This window comes from Taudactylus pleione, unplaced genomic scaffold (assembly GCF_031769625.1).
Source record: "Taudactylus pleione unplaced genomic scaffold, aTauple2 ptg000093l, whole genome shotgun sequence".
In the NCBI taxonomy this organism is placed as follows: domain Eukaryota; kingdom Metazoa; phylum Chordata; class Amphibia; order Anura; family Myobatrachidae; genus Taudactylus; species Taudactylus pleione.
In genome coordinates, this window is record NW_028284495.1 from 30,733,603 (window position 1) to 30,755,509 (window position 21,907).

At 46.3% G+C, this 21,907-nt stretch overlaps 1 protein-coding gene across 2 annotated transcripts in view; it reads left to right on the forward strand.

Moving 5' to 3' along the window:
- The window catches only part of SMCHD1 (structural maintenance of chromosomes flexible hinge domain containing 1), a 397,862-nt gene that overhangs the window by 202,212 nt on the left and 173,743 nt on the right, over positions 1 to 21,907 (forward strand). For both annotated transcript variants that reach the window (XM_088469636.1, XM_088469637.1), the window contains exons 27-30: positions 15,637 to 15,725; positions 15,971 to 16,089; positions 16,287 to 16,445; positions 17,735 to 17,860. In XM_088469636.1, coding sequence (XP_088325762.1) covers positions 15,637 to 15,725; positions 15,971 to 16,089; positions 16,287 to 16,445; positions 17,735 to 17,860 — 493 coding nt within the window. The remainder of the gene's footprint in view (positions 1 to 15,636; positions 15,726 to 15,970; positions 16,090 to 16,286; positions 16,446 to 17,734; positions 17,861 to 21,907) is intronic.

The window sequence follows — 21,907 nt, forward strand, 5'->3', positions numbered from 1 at the left end:
TCGCACGCAGTGAGCACTCAAGCTGCATATGCCGTCGCAGTGGCTAATTCATACAATGGCGTTCAAACTCATTTCGGGTACGCCACTTTGCACCAAAGATAACTAAAAATAGTCAACTTACTGCATCAAATGAGGGTGGTGCCTTATTTTATTGAAGCTACAATTTGGGAGATTTGAGGCTAGGGCATAAGCTCATACTGGGAGCCTCAAGGCGAGAGAGTTGTTGCCCCCTTCACCCCTCGCATTCACTGGCAATATTCATTCCCAGCAGTACTTGCACCCCCCAAACCACATTAACTACAAACACCCCAGCAGCACCAAGTCACCCCCCATATTAACTACTAACCCCTCAGCAGCACCCAGACACACACTCACCCCATCCCCCCTCCACATTCCAACACCCCACTGGCCTCTATCAAAAGAGGATACTCCTGTGTCTGTGCCCAAATGAGAGATATAGAGCACTTTTAATGATCTATTCCCTATTTCCCAAATTTCTAAAAGGTTAGCTTAGTAATGACTTGATGATGTAAGCCCCTATCAAGTCCAAGCAACATCAATTGTATAGGGGGTACTTTTTTGTAAATCCTAACCCCTCCATTTGAACGTCTGCTGTGCTTAGTCCTTAGCAGCTAAGGGGTTAATGAATGTGAGATTTTTTTGTGTGTGTGCACGAAGTACCTTTTAATGTCGTTAAATGTTTACGGAGTACCCAGTGTGCATCTGAATAATTAATATCCACGTTTTGTGAGTATTTAAATAGTAGAAGCAGAAAATGACTATTACATTTAATTTGTCTTTGGCTCATTAAGTTTGCTCGTTGCTCCTTTTAGAACATGTACATGACTGCTGGCAGTGCCATCCTTACAGCTATTTCTTGCATATTATGACGCCAGTGCAGAAAATAGCAAAGACTCCTGCACTATGCCGCGGACTTCTGGGTGCCAATTGTACAGCGTGGGGCCAATCATGACTCACAGGCCTGTGTCCACCACGCACATTGCACTTATTCTAGAGTCTGTACATGGATACATCACTACATGTAATACAGATGGTACACCCCTGACAGTATTCAATATTAGTCCAAAGTCTTCATATTATTTTTGTTTAATTCTATTTTTTAGATAGTCTATTTTTTGGGGGGTTTACACTTTTCTGTACTGGTACACTAATTTCCGAATTTGCTGGGGGGGAGGAATAATAAATTTTATATTATATATATATATATATATATATATATATATATATCAATAGTCCACACTCGCATACCAACAGAGTTCAGCAAGGGGGGGCTCCACTAAAGTAACAGGCAGTCCCTGTACCAATAATAGAAAAAGTTATGGTCACTTAGGCCAAAAGAGGGCACTCACCAGTATAAGGAAAATGAAGGCTTTATTGATTCAACAGGTGTATCATAAGTCGATGTTTCGACCGCTGAGGGTCATTGTCAAGACAGTCCAAATAGGCATCAGCACAGCATGCAGTCAGTGTGCCTTTTGACTGCAAGCTGTGCTGATGCTTTTTTGGACTGTCTTGACAATGACACTCAGGGGTCGAAACGTCGACTTATGATACACCTGTTGAATCAATAAAGCCTTCATTTTCCTTATACTGATGAGTGCCCTCTTTTGGCCTAAGTGACCATAACTTTTCATATATATATATATATATATATATAATATATATTAATTCACACAATGGCAGCACTCCATAACTGAGTTGGTAATCAGTAAAGTTTAATCCGACGTTTCGGGCTCAGGTCTGTCATCTTGGATACAAAGTATTATAGCAAAAGCACATATATGTATGTCTGTATATGTACACGAGTAAAAATTACCTCAATCAGTGGATAAGGCGCACATGGAGTACGCCGCCGCTCATTCCCTGCGCCCACGTCGCGGCACTCTGGACGTCATGCAGCCGCGCTCTCAGGTTAGCCCTATCAGCTGAACCTACCACTGTTGCCGTAGCAACATAACCCATGTTGTAAATACACTAAGGCATACAATAACAAGACACTGTGCATATTCAACTGTCAGTAGGGCATCAACTATACAATTTTCTGTCAGATATTTGTCCAATCTGGCTAGTTGGAATGAAAACCTGGTAATGTATGTTTTACCTTCTATCTGCACCACGCCACGTCCATCAGTCTTCCCCCTCCTCTCTGCCACTCTTCCTTCCTCCATCTGCACCATTCTGTCCCCCCCAACTGTGCCACTGTCTCCCCCCCACACTACTGTTTTCCCACCCATCCGCACCAATCTTTCTTCCCAAATCCCTATTGTTGTTTGTTCTCCCATTGTGCTAGTCTGTATTCCTCATCCACACCAATCTGTCTTTACCCATCTGCGCTGCTCTATCTTCCCGCATCCATGCCACTCTGTATTCCCCATTCATGTTACTGTGTTTCCACAAACTGTGCAACTCTGTCTAACCCATGTGCACCACTGTTTTCAACCCATCTGCATCACTTTGGCTTGCCCCAATCTGTACTGCTTAATCTTCCCATCTCCACGCCTTTCTGTCTTCCCCATCCACACCGCTCTATCTTCTCCCCCATCTACCATACTCTTATCCCATCTGCGCAGCTCTATGTTCTGCTGAGACCTCAGTTGCATAGACTGCATGTGTGTATTCCAATGAGCACACATCTGTGAATTAACAGCTCCACCATTTTATGAGTGACAGCAATCTCACTCTGTGAGAGTGCTGAATCTGCAGTTAACCACATGGTGTCATGGCATACCATATCTGTATCTCACAGGAACACATCCATTAAGGCGTCAGCCTTAACGATCGTAATTTCATTGCTTTCTGAAGTTTGAGTGGCAGAAATTCAATTGGTTTTGTGAAATTTCAGATTCTGTGTAAGAAGCCTTAATGGGACATGTGAAACCGTAAGGTTTTTTGTCTACGGAATTTCATAGCTTTATTAACAAACCGGGCCACCTGCAAGGGAGAAGGGCAACAAAATGGTACACTAGCACAGGTGGAAGAGGGGCCAGCACACAGGAGGTGGTTTGGGAGGTGCAGAGTGAGAGACAACTGCAGGGGTGGGCTGTAGGCATGCGAGGTAGCGGTAGTAGTAGCGGTGCAGTGCAAAGGGGCATCAACGGGTGACAGAGGGCTCACCGGTACTGGGCATGCACCTGAGAATATAAAATCAATAAGTCACAGATGCACGAACACAGCAGTGAGATCCATCTATGTTAAAAATTAAATGTGTAAAATAAAAAAAGGTGTCCCCCCTCCCCCCAAAAAAACACAACTAGCACCAGGCATTTAACGACCAGTCCTGGTTGTCCTTTAATATAGGGGACAAATGAGGTAGTGGTCCCCTGTACTTAAGCACAGCCAGCACTGGGCTAGTCAGAAACAGCCCTGGTTGCCAAAATATGGGAGACAAATGACGTACGGGTCCCCCATTCTTTGCGCAACCAGCATTGGGCTCTGATCCGGTCGTGGTTCTGGAAATACAGGGGGGAAAAATGATTAGGGTCCCCATGTATTCTCCAGATCCAGCACTGGAATTTTTTTAGCGGGGGGCTAATGCCACTGCCAGGGGAACCCTTTCACCGGGCCCCCCAGCCTAGTCAGCTCATGCTGAGGATTCCTGGGGGTCCCCCTCTCCAGGGCACCCCAGGCTGATTAGGCCAGGGCTATCTCCGGCACCCCTGGGGGGGGGGGGGGTGCCGGGTTGATTGTGTAGTGTGGTGCATTTTAAATACTATTTTCTTTTGCAGGTGAACTATAGGTCCCAGCAATCCACCCCCGCATACTGGAACTTGGAAAACCTGGGCCTACTGATACCTGTAGTACACCTGTAAATTAAATATTAAGGTGAACAGACACCGAAATAAAATAAATTTTATCTGTACCTTCACCTGGGGAGCTCTAATCTCTTTTCTATGGCCGCCACCAGCCCAGGACTTCGGCGTTTTTGCCTGGTGGGCGCCAAGCCGCCAGGGCTTCTGCGTTTTTGCCTGGTGGGAGCTAAGCCGTCAGGGCTTCGGTGCCTTCGCCTGGCGGGCGCCAACCCGCCAGGGCTTCGGCGTTTTCACCTAATGGGCGGCAGCCTGTCAGCTCTTTTTCATGGCTGCCGCCCACTAGGACTTTTAATGGCCAGTCCAGGCTGTGCATAAATACGGAGGACAAACGACATATGGATCCCCTGTACTTTAAGCACAACTAACACCGGGCTAGTCAGAAATAGCCCTGGTTGCCAAAATACCGTGGCCAAACAAAGTAGGGGTCCCCTATACTTTGTGCAACCAGCACTGGGCTCTGATCCGGTCCTGGTTCTGGAAATACAGGGGGAAAAAAATGCATAGGTTCCCCCTGTACTCTCCAGGGCCAGGAGCAGACATTTTCTAGCGGGGGACTAATGCCACTGCCAGGGGAGCCCTTTCACTGGGCCCCCCAGCCGAAGCATTAACCCTGACCGCTAGTCAGTCCAGGCTTGGGATCCCTAGGGAGTTGGGGACCTCCCCCAATAAAGGGGTCCCCCTCTCCAGGGCACCCCAGGCTGATAGCCCGGGGCTATCCCTAGCACCCCTGGGAGGTGGGTGCTGGGTTGATTGTGTTATTTTTCTTTGCAGGTGAACCAAAGGTCCCAGCTAGCCACCCCTACATGCTGGTACTTGGAGAACCACAAGTACCAGCATGCTGGGCATTAGGGACCCACTGGCTCCTGTAGTCCACCTGTAAAAAAATATATTAAAATAAACACAAAACACTTTAAAATTGTAATATTTTATTTTACAGGTCTTCACCTTGTGGGACGACGACCTTTTTAAGCTCTTTTACATGGTCACCGCCACCCCTGGGCTTTGTCGTCTTCGCCTGGCGGCTCCAACCCGCCAGGGCTTTGGCATCTTAACCTTGTAGGTGGCATCCTGTGTCAGCTCTTTTTCGTGGCTGCCGCCCACTAGGACTTCTGGCACCTTCGACTGGCGGGTGCCAACCCGTCAGGGATTTGGCATCCTCACCTAGTGGGTGGCAGCCTGTGTCGGCTCTTTTTCATTGCTGCCACCCACTAGGACTGCCGACGTCTTCGCCTGGCGGGCACCATCCCGCCAGGGCTTCGTCGTCTTCACCTAGTGGAAGGCAGCTTGTGTCAGCTCTTTTTTGTGGCTGCCGCCCACTACGACTTACGGCGTCTTTGCCTGGCTGGCGTCAACCCGCCAGGACTTCGTCATCTTCGCCTGGAGGGCACTAACCCGCCAGGGCGCCGGCATCTCCACCTATTGGACATCAGCCTGTGTCAACTCTTTTTCATGGCTGCCGCCCACTAAGACTTCTGGCCTACTTTGCCTGGCGGGCGCCAAACCACCAGGGCTTCAGCGTCTTCGCCTGTAGGGCGCTAACCCACCAGGGCTTCTGGTGTCTTCACCTAGAGGGTGACAGCCAATTAGCTCTTTTGTACGGCTGCCACCTCCCCAGGGATTCTGTTGTCCTCTTCACCTAATAGGCGGCAGCCTGTGTCAGCTCTTTTGCATGGCCGCCACCCATTAGAACTTCTGGCGTCGATTTCCTTCAGGAGCTCTTCTCTGCTCCCTCCCGGCCGTCGGACTGCCATGCTTGCCTCCTTGCGCTGGCTTATATAAGCCAACCGAGGGCGCGGTGCAATGTCGTCACGAGCCATGATTGGCTCACGGTGGCCATCTTTAAGTTTCAAAAATGGCGCTGAGGCGTAATTTTTTTTAATGGACGCCGCTGCCGTACTCGGCAGAATGGCTGGCAGATCCAGGCCCGCGGCTGACTCCCACACAGACGCCGGGCCCGGCGCTACCAGTGATGATGTCGCAAGCCATGATTGGCTTTCCGCGGCCATCATTGAATTTCATAAATGGCGCTGAGGCACCATTTTTGAAATGGGCTCCGCTGCCAAACTCTGCAAAATGGCAGGCATGTACTGGATCCTCTAGGATCCATGCTCACCGCCAACGGTTCCTCCGCAGCCGTTGTGTCCCGCTGACACCTGAGCTACCCCCACCACCGTTACCAGCGCCACAGCCGCCGCTGATGTCCCTGCCATCGCTGATGGCCGCACCGCTGCTATCTCTCGCTGCCATTGCTGGGTTCCGGCACCGCTATCGCCCGCAAACGACGGCCATCTTTGTGCACCAAAGTTGAGCCACAGTGAGTACACCTGCTGGAGGCTTCTACTAAGGCTGCCCAGCAAGTTGAAATTTCCTATCTCTTCAATGGTGCATTCTTGAGGTAATAGTTTAAAAACCTTAACTTTCTAATTTACCTGAACCCCAAAAGCACTTCCCGGAACAATAGCTACCTAATAAAACAAACCCTAAGTCTAAATTCGCCCCCTACCCTGAGTTATGCCTTCCCAAAAATCCCCCATAGAGAACAGCAGAAAAGTGGTCCTAATTGAATGTCAGAAAAAAATGACAGTTGGAGCTTTAGATTACTCCCAAATCCTCATTTTTTTTTTAATGTTTTTGCTCTGAAATTTGGCAAGCAGCACCAAGCTTCAGTTCTACCTGTCCGTGCCAATTTCAGCTCCGTACCTTCAACAGCTTTGAGGTGTAGCCACTTAAACACCATGCCCCCCCACCCCCCCCTCCGGAATTTTCTAAGGAGATTTCCGTTTTTTTAGATTCAGCCTTAATATAAGGGCACTACTGTGCAGATATAGATAGATATAGAGAGAGATAGATATATGTGTGTTGGACTGGGGCATGAAGGGCCCACCAGGTGATTGCAATAGTAGGGGCGTAACCATCTGCCAAAGCGACCTTCAAAAAAAAAAAATATATATATATATATATATAATATACACACACGCACTGTATATATTAAAACATGCTCACAGCCCCAGGTAAAGATCACACTCACACAGAGTAGCACCAGATATTACACTCACCTGTGGGGATGCATGCAGCCGCTCTGTATCCATGTATTCTTCCTCGGTGTTTACTTTGTCCTACTGCGGATCCACTTTTTTAAATAATTTTAGAGCCCACTCCAGTCTCCAACTGCCAGCTCATTTGCTGATGGAGGATTGTGAGTCAGAGCCGTAACCAAACATTTTGGTGCCCTGGGCCAGAAAGAGCAGTGGTGCTCCCCCTTCCATTTTTAATCAGGGACATTAGGTGTGCGCCGAAAAGGAGTATTTCCTCTTGGGGAAGGAGCGTGGCCTCGCGGCATGCCCCATTTTAATCACTCTGCCAGCATAATTTCTGAAAGCTTTATGCTGTCACTTGCTATTTTAATCCATGACTTTCATTTTATGTATATGTCATTAAACTATAAAACTCAAAGCACAATAGTTTCACTGGGCAACTTCTTTTATCTGGATATGGCAAATGGGTTGATGACATTTGTTTTGTACAAAAAACTGAAACATGGTCACTCTTTTTGAGCTATTTTAATCATCCACATAACTAATATACATTAAGATAGATGATTAAGGCAGATCTCATTAACATTCTGCAAATAATGAAAAGAAAATTGGTATGATCCGCAAGGGTTATAAAACATTGTGGACACATGTTCACAGCCAATTGTTGGAGATGGAAAATCAAAGCTAGAGGTTAACTATAAGTTGGGGTAGACATCGGAAGCCCGCCATCAAATGATGGCTGGGCTTCCACCATCAAAACTTTCTATGTGATGGTAAGTAACTATTGCATCAAAAGTATTCGATGAAAATAACTAATCATTTAACTTGCGCATGCGCAAAAGACCCTGTTTGCGCATGCTCATTAACCCTATTACCGCGTCTGGCAGAGGACAGGACTGGGGGTGAGACGGATTGGGGGCGGGGCCTGGAGTACCTATGACAAGATGCCTTTTCTACTTGTGGCACATTACTCTACTTAACCAAACACATTCGGATTAGGGATGTGCGCCAGACCATTTTTGATGGATTTGGGTTTGGCTCTGATTCGTCGCCAGATTTGGATTTGCCAAACCTGCCATGTCTGGTTTTGGATTTTTTACAAAAATTGGCAAAAAAAAAGCTAAAATCACATAATTTTAGCCTTTTTTTGTTCCTAGAGTATTATTAACCTCAATAACATTAATTTCCAGTCATTTACAGTCAATTTAGACCACCTCATAGCTTACAATATTGTTTCCACCATTATTGGCCAAAGACTGCAGTGAGCTGGCTGGTTACTAAGCGACAGAGCAGCGGCACAGACACCACAGTTTAAAGCACATTTATGAAACATTGCCACACAGCAGTGGCAGAAATGAAAGGTAGTGCAAGATGGAATTGTTCTTGGGCCCTCCCACCCACCCTTATGTTGAAAATTAAAAAGGACATGCACTCTTAAACAAACTAAGCATTTCAGTGACAGGGACTACCACTTTTGTGGCTGAAGTGCTTGGTTTGTTTGGGCCCACACAAAACAAGCTACCAATCGACTTAAGGCAACAGCTCTACAGTGGCAAGATGTCACCGTCATTGCCATCCTCACCCTCATCAGTGTGTACATCATCCTCACAATATTAATTAATCCCCGCTGGAATCCACCATTGCAGAAGATTCTGTACTGTGACATAATTGCCGGGAAAGGTCTTCCTCGTGGAATTTCCAGTTCATTTTGATGAACATCATCTTTTCCACATTTTGAGGAAGTAGCCTCCTACTCCGTTTGCTCACAAGGTTCCCAGCTGTGCTGAAAACTCTGAGTACACACTAGAGGGTGGGCAGCTTAAGTAATGCAAAGCCAGTTCATACAAGGGCCTCCAAATTGCCTTTTTTTCCTTCCAGTACTCGAAGGGACTCTGTGACATGTCTATTTGTACGGTGTCATGAAAATAATCCTCCACCATTCTTTGGATGGTGATCATATCAGATGGAGTTACGGTAGAGGTGTCACTAATATTGGCCAATTCTTTTAGACCCGACCAGATGTCAAAATGTTGGGTTGACATATCTTCATCACCACTGGGTCTTTTGGGAAAGCTGAATTTTTTTCTGGCTGCTGCTGAAGGAGGAGACGTTGTAGTGCTTGTGACACTTGCCAACTTGCTCACCAGTAGCTCTATGCATCTTTTAAGATCTGGGTCAGTTGAAAAGAAAGACGCAGCATACGATTTAAACCTAGGTTCAAGCATGGTTGCTAAAATGTAGTGATCAGATTTCAAGATCATGGCCACCCGTGCATCCTGTTGAAGTGAATAAAGGACTTGATCTACAAGTCCAGCATACAGTGTGGATTCGCTTTGTTTAGTCTCCTCCTTCAATTTTTCCAGCTGATTTTCCAAAAGCCTAATTAGAGGAATCACCTTACTCAAGCTAGCAGTGTCGGCGCTCACTTCACATGTGGCTACTTCAAATGGTTTGAGCTCCTTGCACAAGACTGAAAGTACTCTCCACTGTGTTGGGCTAAGGTGCATTCCCCTTCCTCTCCCATGTCATGGCTTGTTGTATAGCTATGGATGGCTTTTTGCTTTTCCTCAATCTGCTGATGCATATAAAGGGTGGAGTTCCACCTTGTTACCACCTCTTGCTTCAGTTGATGGCAGGTCAAATTTAACTGTTCTTGCAGATGCTGCAATCTCCTGAATGCTGTTGCTGAATGCCGAAAATGTCCCGAAATTTTTTGGGCCACAGACAGCATCTCCTGATTGCCCCTGTCATTTTTTTAAAAACCCTGCACCACTAAGTGGATTGTGTGAGCAAAACAGGGGATGTATTGAAATTCACCCAGCTGTAATGCTTTCAAAATATGTGTGGCATTCTCAGAAATCACAAATCCTTAGGAGAGTCCAAGTTGGGTAAGCCATGTTTCTAAGAGGTTGTCAGCGGTATGCCTCTTATTGAATCCGGTGATACACAGAGTAGCCTGCCTCTGAATGAGCTGGCATTGTTTGTTAGATTCTGCTGCTGCTGAAGGTAATTCACCCACCCAGTGGGCTGTCAGTTATGTAATCTTTAGTTTGTCTACTACCGCTTGTCCACATATCTGTGTTTAAGTGGACAGTTGTTACAATGGCATTTTGTAAGGCAATAATTAGGTTCTTTTTATTGTCCTGGTACAGCAGAGGAATAGCTTTTTTGGGTAAAATTAAACAGATGGAATTTGGTACCAGAGACACAGGACCTCAATTAACTTTGTAAAACCCACTGCATTAATTGTGGATTTTGGACGCAGATCTAATACTAGCATAGCTGTCATGGCATCAGTGATCCGCTATGCGACTGGGTGAGAGCTCTCATACTTGCTTCCCCTTGCATTGTTAACAGTCAATTGTTTTGTTAAACTACTACTAGTAGTCTTCTTGGTCCACTTCTGGGATGAAGATCCAGCCGTAGCAGCAGCAGGCCTAGCGCTCAAGGATTCTTCTGAGGAGTCCTGGAAAGGGATGAGTCACCTAGCAAATTGGATGCTGGACTACCTCTGATCATTACTGTGGATATTGAAGATGAAGGTGTTGGTGGTAGAGATTGCAGACATTGGGATCTAGTAGAGAGAAGGGAGCTAGCTGATGCTGGACTGCTTGTTTTTTTAGTACCAGTTTCTGATGTTATAAAATACTTGTTAATGCAGGTTACGTAATAACGTGGAGGTTCCTAGATGCTTAACGTCCCTACCTCTAATTACTGTGGTTCCACAACGGCTACAGATGGCTTGACAAATGTCAGGATTTGGGTAAAAATAATTCCAGACATAAGAGGTGGATTTGTTGGTCCCATGCCCAGGCATGACAATGGCCTTCCTCTCATCATGGCCAAGAGCTGCTTTCATCGATGCCTGACTTACACAAACAACATCCTCAATATCCTCTTTAGTGCCAGGGTCAGCTACAGAAATATCACCCTCTTGCAATTCCATGTTGGCATCCTCAATTTCTGTATCAGCAATACTTATGCTGCTCAACTCCACAAATACAGAGGGAGCAGAAACTGTGGAAGGTGCCTTCTCTGAAAGGGCAGGCTCACACATAGCACTCGTGGCCACGCTTATAATCTCCTTAGGGATTTCAGACATTTGTGTTTCTGAACACACAATTTGATCTACTGGCTTAGTGGTTTTCAGGTTTTTTTTTTCACTTCTATAGTCTGAATGAAAAGGTCTTTCATGGTCATGAGAGACAGAAGATGCCTCACTGACAGTTGCAGAACCACCACTCAGAAATAAAGGCCAAGGCCTGAGCTTTTCCTTGCCACTGCGTGTGGTGAATGGTATATTGCCAATTTCCTATTTTTCTGCATTAACCTTTAGAGGTTTTTTTGTCTTTACCCCTGTGAAATTTCGATTTTTTTATTTCAAATACCCTAATTTTTGAAAGCCTGTACGCTCGTGAGCATCAGCTTTAGATGATTGTGAATGACTAGTATCGTCATCATGACTGGTTGCTGCAGTGCTAGCATTTGCTTGTTGCTTCTGCTCTCCTCTTGGTTGGTTGTCGTGATCCATATTGATGAAAACACTCAAGTTTTACAAAATCTACTTACTACTACTAGTAGTATTATTTATTTACTAATCACCACTCACTGTGGAGTCACAGTGCTTGTATACACAGAGGGCTATGGCCCAAGTAGTCACGGTGCTTGTATACACAGAGGGCTAAGGGCTTGATTCAGAGCCGCTCGACACGATGTGTATGCAAATTGCGTAGGCAGTGCCATCGCACATCAATGCATTAGCACACCCAGTATTTATTAGAGAGCGATCACATAGTGTATGCAGACACCCACCAGCCTGTTTTAAGATGCCCACTTGTGCATGTCATGTCCGGGATGTGTATGCAACCATCGGTACATCAGATGCTATCGCAGCGCTTGAAGTTGACTATACCCTGCTGCGAGCACTTCAGTGTAATAACAAGCCAGGTGACGTGTACTATGATGCTGTCTTTTAATTATGCACACTTCTAAAATGCCTTTGAGATGCTCAGGCATGCCTGCGTTTGCACCTCCACTCCCCCGTTTTTAATGGCCAGCCCCTTTTACCACCTACAAACTGCTTCCCCTGTCAGTCACTCTGCTGGGCTGTCTATGGGCAGCGAGCGAACGCATTGTGAACTTTTGTTAAGTTATGCACATGTGCACTGCGATGCATGCGCACAAAGCATACACACTGCAAACCATCGGCAGCAGCGAGAGTATGCATCTTAGCGAGCCGGTCTGAATGAGCTCCTAAGGCCCAAAGAGTCAAGGTGCTTTTATAGACAGAGGGCTACTGCCCAAGGAGTCATGTAGCTTGTATACACAGAGGGCTAAGGCCCAAGGAGTCACGGTACTTGTATACACAGAGGGCTACTGCCCAAGGAGTCACGGTGCTTTTATCTTATGCACAGAGGGCTAAGGCCCAAGGAGTCACGGTGCTTGTATACACAGAGGGCTAAGGCTCAAGGAGTTACTGTGCTTTTATACACAGAGGGCTACTGCCCATGGAGTCACGGTGCTTGTATACACCATGGCTACGGCCTGCAGAGTCACAGTACTTGTATATGCAGTGGGCTACGGCCTGCAGAGTTACAGTACTTGTATATGCAGTGGGCTATGGCCCAAGGAGTCACAGTGCTTGTATACACAGTGGGGTACAGTCCAATGAGTCACAGTGCCTGTATACACAGTGGGGTACAGCACCAATAAATAATTTTATTTTATTTTTTTAAGGTTTTTTTTACTTTTTTAAACTATTTTTTTTTTTGTACACACAGCCACTTGTGAGTCTCGTGCAATATGCCCCCTATACACAGTTACTTTGTCAGCACCGCCACTTGTGAGGCTTGGGTGGACTCGGATCCCCGCTGTTCATAGTGGTTCGGATTCCACTGAATCCAAACCGCTCATCCCTTATTAGGATAGTGGGGTCTATTCATGAAGCAGAGAAGAGCCTTGTTTAGCTGAAATCTGCTTTGTGCAATTCATGGAGCAAGTTAACGTGGAGAAGGTTATTACTTCTCCTGCGGTGTACCCGCTCCATGCCTGCATCGCATCACTATACTTTTGTATAGTGAGTGCGATTCTGTGCTGCGTACAGATTCGCCATCTGAGGATGATGTAATCTGTACTGCAAACTGAACAGAGCAGGAAGTTGCATACTTCCCTGTTTTCTGTCCGGCACCCGGCGCTGGCTCAGCTCCCTTTTCCCAACGTCCTCTGCAGCAGGTCTAACCTGACCTGCTGCTCTCAGACGCTAGTGCATGTGCAGTGAGAATACAGACATATCGGGCACCCAATATGTCAGTATTCTCACTGTGTCTGGGGATCGCGGAGGGGCCGGATAGCACATGAAGACGTCGGAGAGGTAGGTATACATGAATGGGTATTAAACTTATACATCGCGTCGATGTGATGAGACATATATTGATATTTATCGCAAGCCACTTTGTGTTCTCTATGAATAGACCCCAGTATGTCAGGTCTGCAAAACGTCAATTTTACTCTGCAGGTTTTGTAGCTGTGGCTGCCATTTTATTTTGGGAAGAGGGTAGCCAATACAACAGTGGTGGTTTTTTGTACAAGGGAAATGTATTTAAGGTTTCAGGAACTTCTAATATTCACCGATTTCATGCAAAAAAAAAAATGTACCAAAGGCACTTACGGCATATTTTATATATTCTGTAGCGTCACCAAATGTCCTACACAAGTGTCTCCCCAGTAGCTGTGCAAAGACAAAGGTTTGCAAAATGAGTCCTGTTTTATTTTTATGTGTTAGAGATTGGAAAGGGATAAATTAAGTAATCAGTATCTGATTATATTACAAATCACTTACACCAGTAGGAATCAAGAAATTAATAGAGGTTCACTTTTACCTGAAATAACCTATGGAACTCTTAAAGACTGCCCACTTGTCAGCTCTGAACTTGGGCTCAGTTTCGGCTCTCTGCCCTTCAATCTTAGCTCTGACTACCACTCCGCTGCCTAGGAAGAGTGATTTGGAAGTTCCCACAGAGTCTCAGACAGGGTCCTAACACCCCCGTAGCAGGAGCATCCCCACTGTCCTCTCTCAATCGGCTTGCCGGGTATGGGATCTACTCATCTCAGTGGTCCACCCCTATCCTTATGTGGGGGGGGGGGGGTAAATGTCGGAACTTTAGAAACCCACAAGTGGACGGAGCTCGGCTACCCACGAGTGGATGGTGCTTCGGCGTCTCGCAGGTGGGCGGAGCTTCATTGGCCAGGACAGCAAGGGACTTAATGATCAGAGGCCTGAAGCAGTGAAGCTCCACCGGCCCCAATCCATCCGGGCCTGATGGCTGCGTACCCCCGTCTGTGGCCCACTAAGCTCCGCCCCCTCACAGAAAGGGGAGTGGCCTGATTCCCCGGCAGCCTAGTCCGGGTCTGTGTATATGTATCATACTTGCCTACTTTTGAAAATGACTTTGAGGGAGATTGCAGATGGCTGTACAATGCGCCGCGCGCCGTTGTGGGGGCATGGTCTGCTCCACCTATGGGCGTATATATTCCTATTAGCTGACACCCTAGCTCCCCAACTGACATTAATAGATCTCTGCCCTGCCACTGACATTAATAGATCCCCCCCCCACACACAAATTTACATGAATAGATTCCCCCCACACACACACACATTTATATGAGTAAATCCCCCCACACAGTCTCTCACACACATCACATGAGTAGATTCCCACACACATACATCACATGAAAAGATTCGCACACAGTCTCACACACACATTAGATGACTGGATTCCCTCAAACACACTACATGAATAGATTCACACACACATTACATGACTATATCCCCACGCACACAGTCTCACATACACATCACATGAATGATTCCCACAAACACACACACAGTCTCACTACATGACTAGATTTCCACACACACACCACTTGAATAGATTCCCCCCACACACACACAGTCTCGCACACACATCTCATGAATAGACCCCACACACACACACACACACACACACACACACACACACACACACACACACACACACACATATCACTACACATACACACACAGTAATAGAACTTCCTCCCTCCCCCCTCTCTCTCTCTCCTCCCCCACAGCACCACTGACATGAATACATTTGGCAGGAGCTGCAGTGAGCTCTAAAACTCACCGTCTCATGCAGCTCCTCTGTCTTCAGTCCTCCAGCGTCGGCTCCCTCCACCTCCGTCCCCTGTTATCACTGGCTGGCCAGGGAATGCTGGGAGCATAAGTCTCTCCCAGCAGTCTGTGTGCAGGGGAAGGCATGCCCAGGACAGGAGACATCTGGGCCAGTAGCAGCCACACTTCTGACTCCCCTGCACCTGGTGAGTACACCCTGCGTCTTAAGCTCAGGCCCCGCCCCCTTTATCTCCGGACTCACGCATGCGCAGTCCGGATATTTAGACGGGTGTGTAAATGCGGGGGATTCAACCTGCTTTGCTCCCACTTTAATTCGGGAGGGTAGGCTACTGATAGATAGATATATCCATCTATCTATCACAATCACCCCCTTTATATCACTCACCCCTCCCAAGAACCAGCACTCGGGATAATCAGCAAGAGAGTAGATTTATTAAAGTTCCATCACAAACAAAGTGAACTAAACTGCAGCAGAGGCCCAACTGCCTGTTTCAACTGCTCCAATGAGATGTTTCGTCTCTACTAGTACTAATTTCCCAATTTCTTTAGTCTAGAACACACTTTCCAATATCATTAATGAGTTTTGTATGCATTGTTTCAGACCTCTTCCTGACGAGCCAAAACATTTGAAATGCACATTAAAAGGGACTGATGTAATCCACATGGGTGAAGAGCTAAGAGGTGAAATTGGTAAGGAGCTTTTTTACATTCAGCATAAAAAATAAAAAAGCTAATTTTTGGAGCTTTTTGCTGACCTGATGAATTCTGCATTAGGAACCTTTTGAACTTATGTGTTTTTATTATTATTAATTTTGTCACTCAAAGTTGTATCAAAGTGGGCCATATCTGTGCAGAATTAAACACTGGAACAGCATGATTCTCTTTATTTTGGCTTTGTGGTCAATGAGTTTCTGGTCTGTGTTTGCAACTTGCAGAATTAACATTGACAGACCGATTTGGAAATCAGATACAAACACTGTCATCTTCATGTCTTGAATACCTGGGTATTTCTGGATTTAATCTTGACAAAACTAAAATGAAAGTATCTTTCAAGGTATGTATTTTTTTATAAGAACTATCTATATGTAGTTTAATTAAAATGCAAAAAAACATCATACCTTAATACAGTATATGATGTCTAGTTAAACATTCTGTTTTTTCGTAACTGCAGACCAACAAAAGAAAATTTCCTCACTCCATAGTTGCTGTGTGATATTGCTTTCTATAATTTTTTTTTTTTTTTCTTAACAGGAAGACATGCAGTCTATGATAGTCAGAGGGATAACATTTTTTGTAGGACCTTTAGAAGATAAAGAGCTATGCTTTGCTTGGAGACATTTTTCAACCTATTTAAAATTGCGACTTGTTGCTGGGCCTCCAGTAAAACTTGATGTGATAGACTGGCCTGAGGTTAGTTTGAATCAACTGTTTTACAACTAGATTTAGAGTAAATATAAACTACCTGTTTCTGTATTTGCTTTATCTTACATCTGGCTAGATAGCCTGAGCAGATGTCACAGTATAGAGCTCTTATTTTTAAACAATCTGTATGTACATTATCTTTATATACAGTGCTCAAAGTAACAAGCCATTATTGATTTCATTGTAAATTCTGTGTTCATCTGAATATAACATATCATAAATGTGCATACCAGACCTTGTAAACTGGATGCGGATAATTTACCGCCACCCGGAATCCCGACGGCGGAAGGCCGACCCGGGAAAAGATGGGCGTGGAAATGCCGACGCCTATCTTTAGCCCCACGCTGAAATAACGACGCCCGACATCCCGAACGAGGTAAGCTGTGGACAATTAGATTTAGGCACCCCCGGGGGGACTTAGGGATAGGCACCCCCAGGGATGGTTAGGCTGGGGGAATGGGTTTAGGGTTAGGCATCCCCGGGGGGAGGTTAGGTTTAGGGTGCAGGGAGGTGGGGTTAGGGTTAGGCACCACCAGGGGGAGGGTTAAGGTTAGGCACCCCCCAGGGAGGTTAGGGGTGGAGAAGGGAGGGTTAGGGTACTTGCGTGCCCCTGTCGGGCTTCCGGCGTCCGTTTGAAAGCTGGCAGCTATTCAGCTGTCGGTATTTTATACCGATTCCCTCGTAAACCATTTTTCTAATTATCATAGTTAGAATTACATGAAAAATAGAATTTAGATTGGTTGCAAAGATGATAATTTAATTGTGTTGATTTTGATTATAATTTTATTAGGGTATTACTAATGTACAGCACACTCTACAACTGAAAGGGAAATGTTTATTAAATATACTGTATGCAGGCTTTAGCTAGATACTCAATGCAATAATTGGGCTCATCAGTCGATTTTCGGCTGCTCTGTTTAATAGTGTTAGAGTGTGCATGTAACACCCAGGGCAGACTATTATTCCAAACAAGCCGGATCCGATGATTGGATCTGACCCACTGCACGACATTTGTTGTTGTGATACCATGCACATGAAGTGTGCATGCATTTCTGATCATCTGTCTGACATTTCTGCCCATGATTAAAACATCAACTTGGTGACAAGCTTTAGGAAAGATAACTCAGATTGAAATGATAAATCACTAGTGTATATACGAGAAATCACATGTTCTCAAAATCATTTCATCACTGAGAAAATCATAAAGTTAGTTGAATCGTGAGTTAAATCTTTCAGGTGTGTATTACAAGAAGATCTAATATGTTTTAATAAATCAGTCTGTTTCAGTTGTTTGTGGGAAAAAAACTCAAATGCCTCTAATGATCCAACTTAAAGATGAATGGGGTAATCCATCTCCAGAACCAAATGTGAAAGTGACCATATCAAAGGATAGCCTTCTCAAGGTAATTGTTATTTTTGTATGAAAAACTTTACTGCATGACATCTGCTTGTTATAATATGTTCAGTGTTGATTTCTTCTTCGGGGTCCATGGGGTCCACAGCTGATAAGTTGGGGTATAAGATCCGGTCACCAAACAGTTAAAACAAGCTATCTGCTCCCAGGATGCACCTGGTCCCTTCTTCATATACCCCGCCCCTGGCCATAGGTAGCCAGTTGTTTCCTTTTTGGTGTGTACACCACATAGACAGTGGGACTGCAGGAGCAGTCCCGCAGACGAGTTAATAAAAAAAAAAAAGAAGTTTTACTCTCCATTGGGGCAGGCAGCCTGCACTGACTAAGAGCAGCCAAGCGTCTGATGTGAGACGCACCGGTCGTCCGCTACACCTACCCCCTCCGGCGCCGCAACACTGGTGTCGAGCCAGTGATTTCGGTAAGGGGCACTGGGCCCTGGACTGCAACCGGGACAAGGGGATGCAGGTAAGGTGGGTTCGGTGGCCACCGACGCCGGGACCGCCGGTGGAGACTGGCCGTGGGCACGCTGCAGTGAGGAGGCAGAACAGGCTGTCTCCAGCACTAGACCACCGGGAAGTGACAGATGTCCTGACAAGCCGGGGGTTAGTTGGCGGCGGCCATGTCAGTTTGCCGGGTGGGTGCAAGCAAGAATAAAAATGAATGAACTGCGCTAGGTGTGTCTATACAGCTGCTCAATTAAAAAACATCAAGTATGGAAAGGGAAAACGAGCGCTTGTTAAAACTAGATCAGAGAAAACAAAAAAATTAAACAATAAAAAAAAAAAAAAATTATATGGACGAACAAACCTAGAACACTGAAACCATATGTTTAAGCTCTTTTAGGGAAAAATTGATGGCAGGTCCAAGCCAGTGTGCAGTGGTATGTTAAATCCAATGCGACCTAGCTGTCCCTACCTTAATCTGTGGCTTCTAGTGCTGGCAGCGTGTTGAATCGCCTGCACTGCACGAAGTGTAAGTGGGGTAGCAGTGGTTGTGAGCAGCGGCACAGGATGACGTCAGCAAGTCAGGAAGATCGTCAAGTTGTAGTCCAGTAATGCTCCACTGTTCTTCCTCCACACTATCTCAGGGGTCCAACACGTTTCGTACCTGCCTAGGTACTTTTTCAAGGATAGTTTCCTTCTGTCTGGTGGGTCCAAGCAGCATAGAGTAGGTTTTGCTTCCCTCGGTTGCCCCTCCCCCGATCCACACGCTGGCCCAGCTTGATGTTCACAGTGTGCTGGATTGCTCCTCCCAGCCTCCCCTATATGAGTCAGCCTCAGAACACTCTCAGGTGCTCTCAGTTGCTGCACACTCAGGAGGCTGGATCAGTCTCCCTGTATACCTCTCCTACAGTGAACAGTTTTCGTATGGAAACATTGAGGTTGATCCTATTGGCAATGGAGCAGGGGGATTATATGGGGTCCTTGGATATACAGGACGCATACCTCCCATATACCAATCACCCGGCCCCATCAACAATTCCTGCGATTTGCGTTAGGGGGCGAGCACTTTCAGTTTCAGGCTCTGCCTTTTGGAATGTTCACAGCTCCCCCGGGTGTTTACCAAGGTGATGGCGGTAATGATGGCATGTCTCAGATGCAAGGGTGTCAGGATCTTCTGCTGCTAGGACGGTCTTCGCGGCAGTTGCAAGATCATTTGAGTCTGACAGTGTCCTGTCTGCTCAGTCACGGCTGGATTATAAACTGGAAAAAATCGTCACCTCTCCCGGTACAGCAGATATGTCACTTAGGGGCAAGCTTGGACTCCGTGGTGCAGAGAATATATCTGCCGAAGCAGAAGATTGTTGCTATGCAGTTGCGGATATGCAAATTGATTCACAACAGACGGATATCGGTCCAGTCAGGTATGCGAGTGCTGGGGTCGATGGTATCCACCTTCAGTATGGTGGAATATGCCCAGTTTCACTCAAGAGCATTGCAGCAGCTGATTCTGTTGCGCTGGAACAAAGATTTCCGTACAATCATGTCCCAGATACTTCGTCTCTCTCCAGAGGTTCGGTTATCCCTGTCATGGTGGTTGCGAACAAGTCATCTCAGCCAGGGTCGCCCATTTTGGGTGTCGGATTGGGCACTTCTCAAGACCGATGCCAGTCTTGAGGGCTGGGGAGCGATGACGGGTTTACACACGTTTCAGGGGAAATGGACAGAGGCAGAAAGTCGTCTGTCCATAAATACTCTGGAACTGAGAGCGGTGTTCAGAGCATTAGTTCAGGCTCAGGAAATTCTAAAAGGCAAGCCTATTCAAATACAATCCGACAATCGCACCGCAGTAGCTTACCTAAATCATCAGGAAGATCAAGCAAGAGGGCAATACGGTGATTCTAATAGCTCTGGCATGGCCGAGACGCCATTGGTTCACAGATCTACAGTGTCTCTGTGGACACACCCTGGCCTCTTCCGTTAAGACAGATTTGTTAATACAGGGTCCCTGTTGGTACCCGGATCTGCCTCAACTATCTTTGACGGCATGGCTCTTGAGGCCTCCGTCTTGAGGAAAAAAGGGTTTTCGGAGTCTGTAATACAGACAATGTTGAAGGTGAGTAAACCAGCCCCAGCCTGAATTTACTATAGGATTTGGCACTCATTCTTTCAGTGGTGTGAACTGAGGAGATATGACCCGGAGGCTTTTCGAGTCTCTAGAGTGCTTGCTTTTCTTCAGACTGGTTTGGAAAAGGGGCTCCGCTTGGCCACCTTGAGGGTGCAGGTTTCGGCCCTTTCGGTTTGGTTTCAGCAGAAGATCGCTCTAATGCCAGATGTGAGGATGTTTTTCAAGGGGTGCTAAGGGTTCAGCCTCCCTTTGTTCCCCGGGTGGCCCCGTGGGATTTATCATTAGTTCTCAGGGCCTTACAGGCTTCACCGTTTGAGTCTTTGAAGTTGGTAGACCACAAATGGTTGACAGCGAAGACTGTGTTTTTCCTGTCAATATTGCATCTGCACGCAGGGTCTCTGATCTAGCTGCATTTTCTTTCTGCTCTCCCTTTCTAATTTTTCATCGGGATAGAGCGGTACTTCATACTAGAGCGGGATACCTTCCAAAAGTGGTATCTAAGTTCCATATGAATGAAGAGATTGTGGTCCCAGCTTTTCAGAACACAAGCCTATCGGTAGGTGAGGCTTCCTTGGATGTTGTCCGTGCGCTACGGATTTATGTGGAGCGTACCAACAGCTTAAGGAAATCTGATTCCCTGTTTGTACCTTATGGTTGCCATAAGCGTGGCTGGCCAGCCAATAAGCAGACACTGGCCAGGTGGATTCGGATGGCAATTTCTCAGGCATACACACAGGCGAGCCTGGTGGTGCCGGACTCTGTAACGGTACATTCTACTCGGTCAGTGGGACCTTCATGGGCGGCCCGTCGGGGCGCCTCTGCTGAACAGTTGTATTGGGCAGCCACATGGTCTTCCGTCCATACTTTTGTCAAGCTCAGCGCATTTGACACCTTTGCCTCTCAGGATGCCTCCTTTGAGCATAAGATTCTCTTCCGAGACACAGGCGCGTCCCCGCCCTTAGGTTGGGGATATCCCAAAGCACTAACCCCTATCAGCTGTGGGCCCCATGGACCCCGAAGAAGAAAATAAGAGTTATGGTATAACATACCCTTGTTAACTCTTTCTTCGAGGTCCATGGGTCCACAGGACACGCACCCTAACACACCTGTGGTTTTGGGGTGTCTATTTCCTTTCTCTATTAGAGAATGGTCTAGAGAGCATGGGTTCTTCTTCTTGTCTTTTTTTCTTTGCCTGCTTGAGCTTGGTAATGAACTGGCTACCTATGGCCGGAGGCGGGGTATATGAAGGAGGGACCCGGTGCATCCTGGGAGCAGAGACCTCGTTTTAACTGTTTGGTGACCGGATCTTATACCCCAGCGTATCAGCTGTGGACCTCCATGAAAAAGAGTTAACAAGGGTATGTTATACCATAACTCTTATTTTTCTGGCATTGACAGATGTGTCCTGCTACATCTTTGCTGCGTATGCAGCAAATCGCACTGTAACGTAGTGTATGTTGCTGTGGGC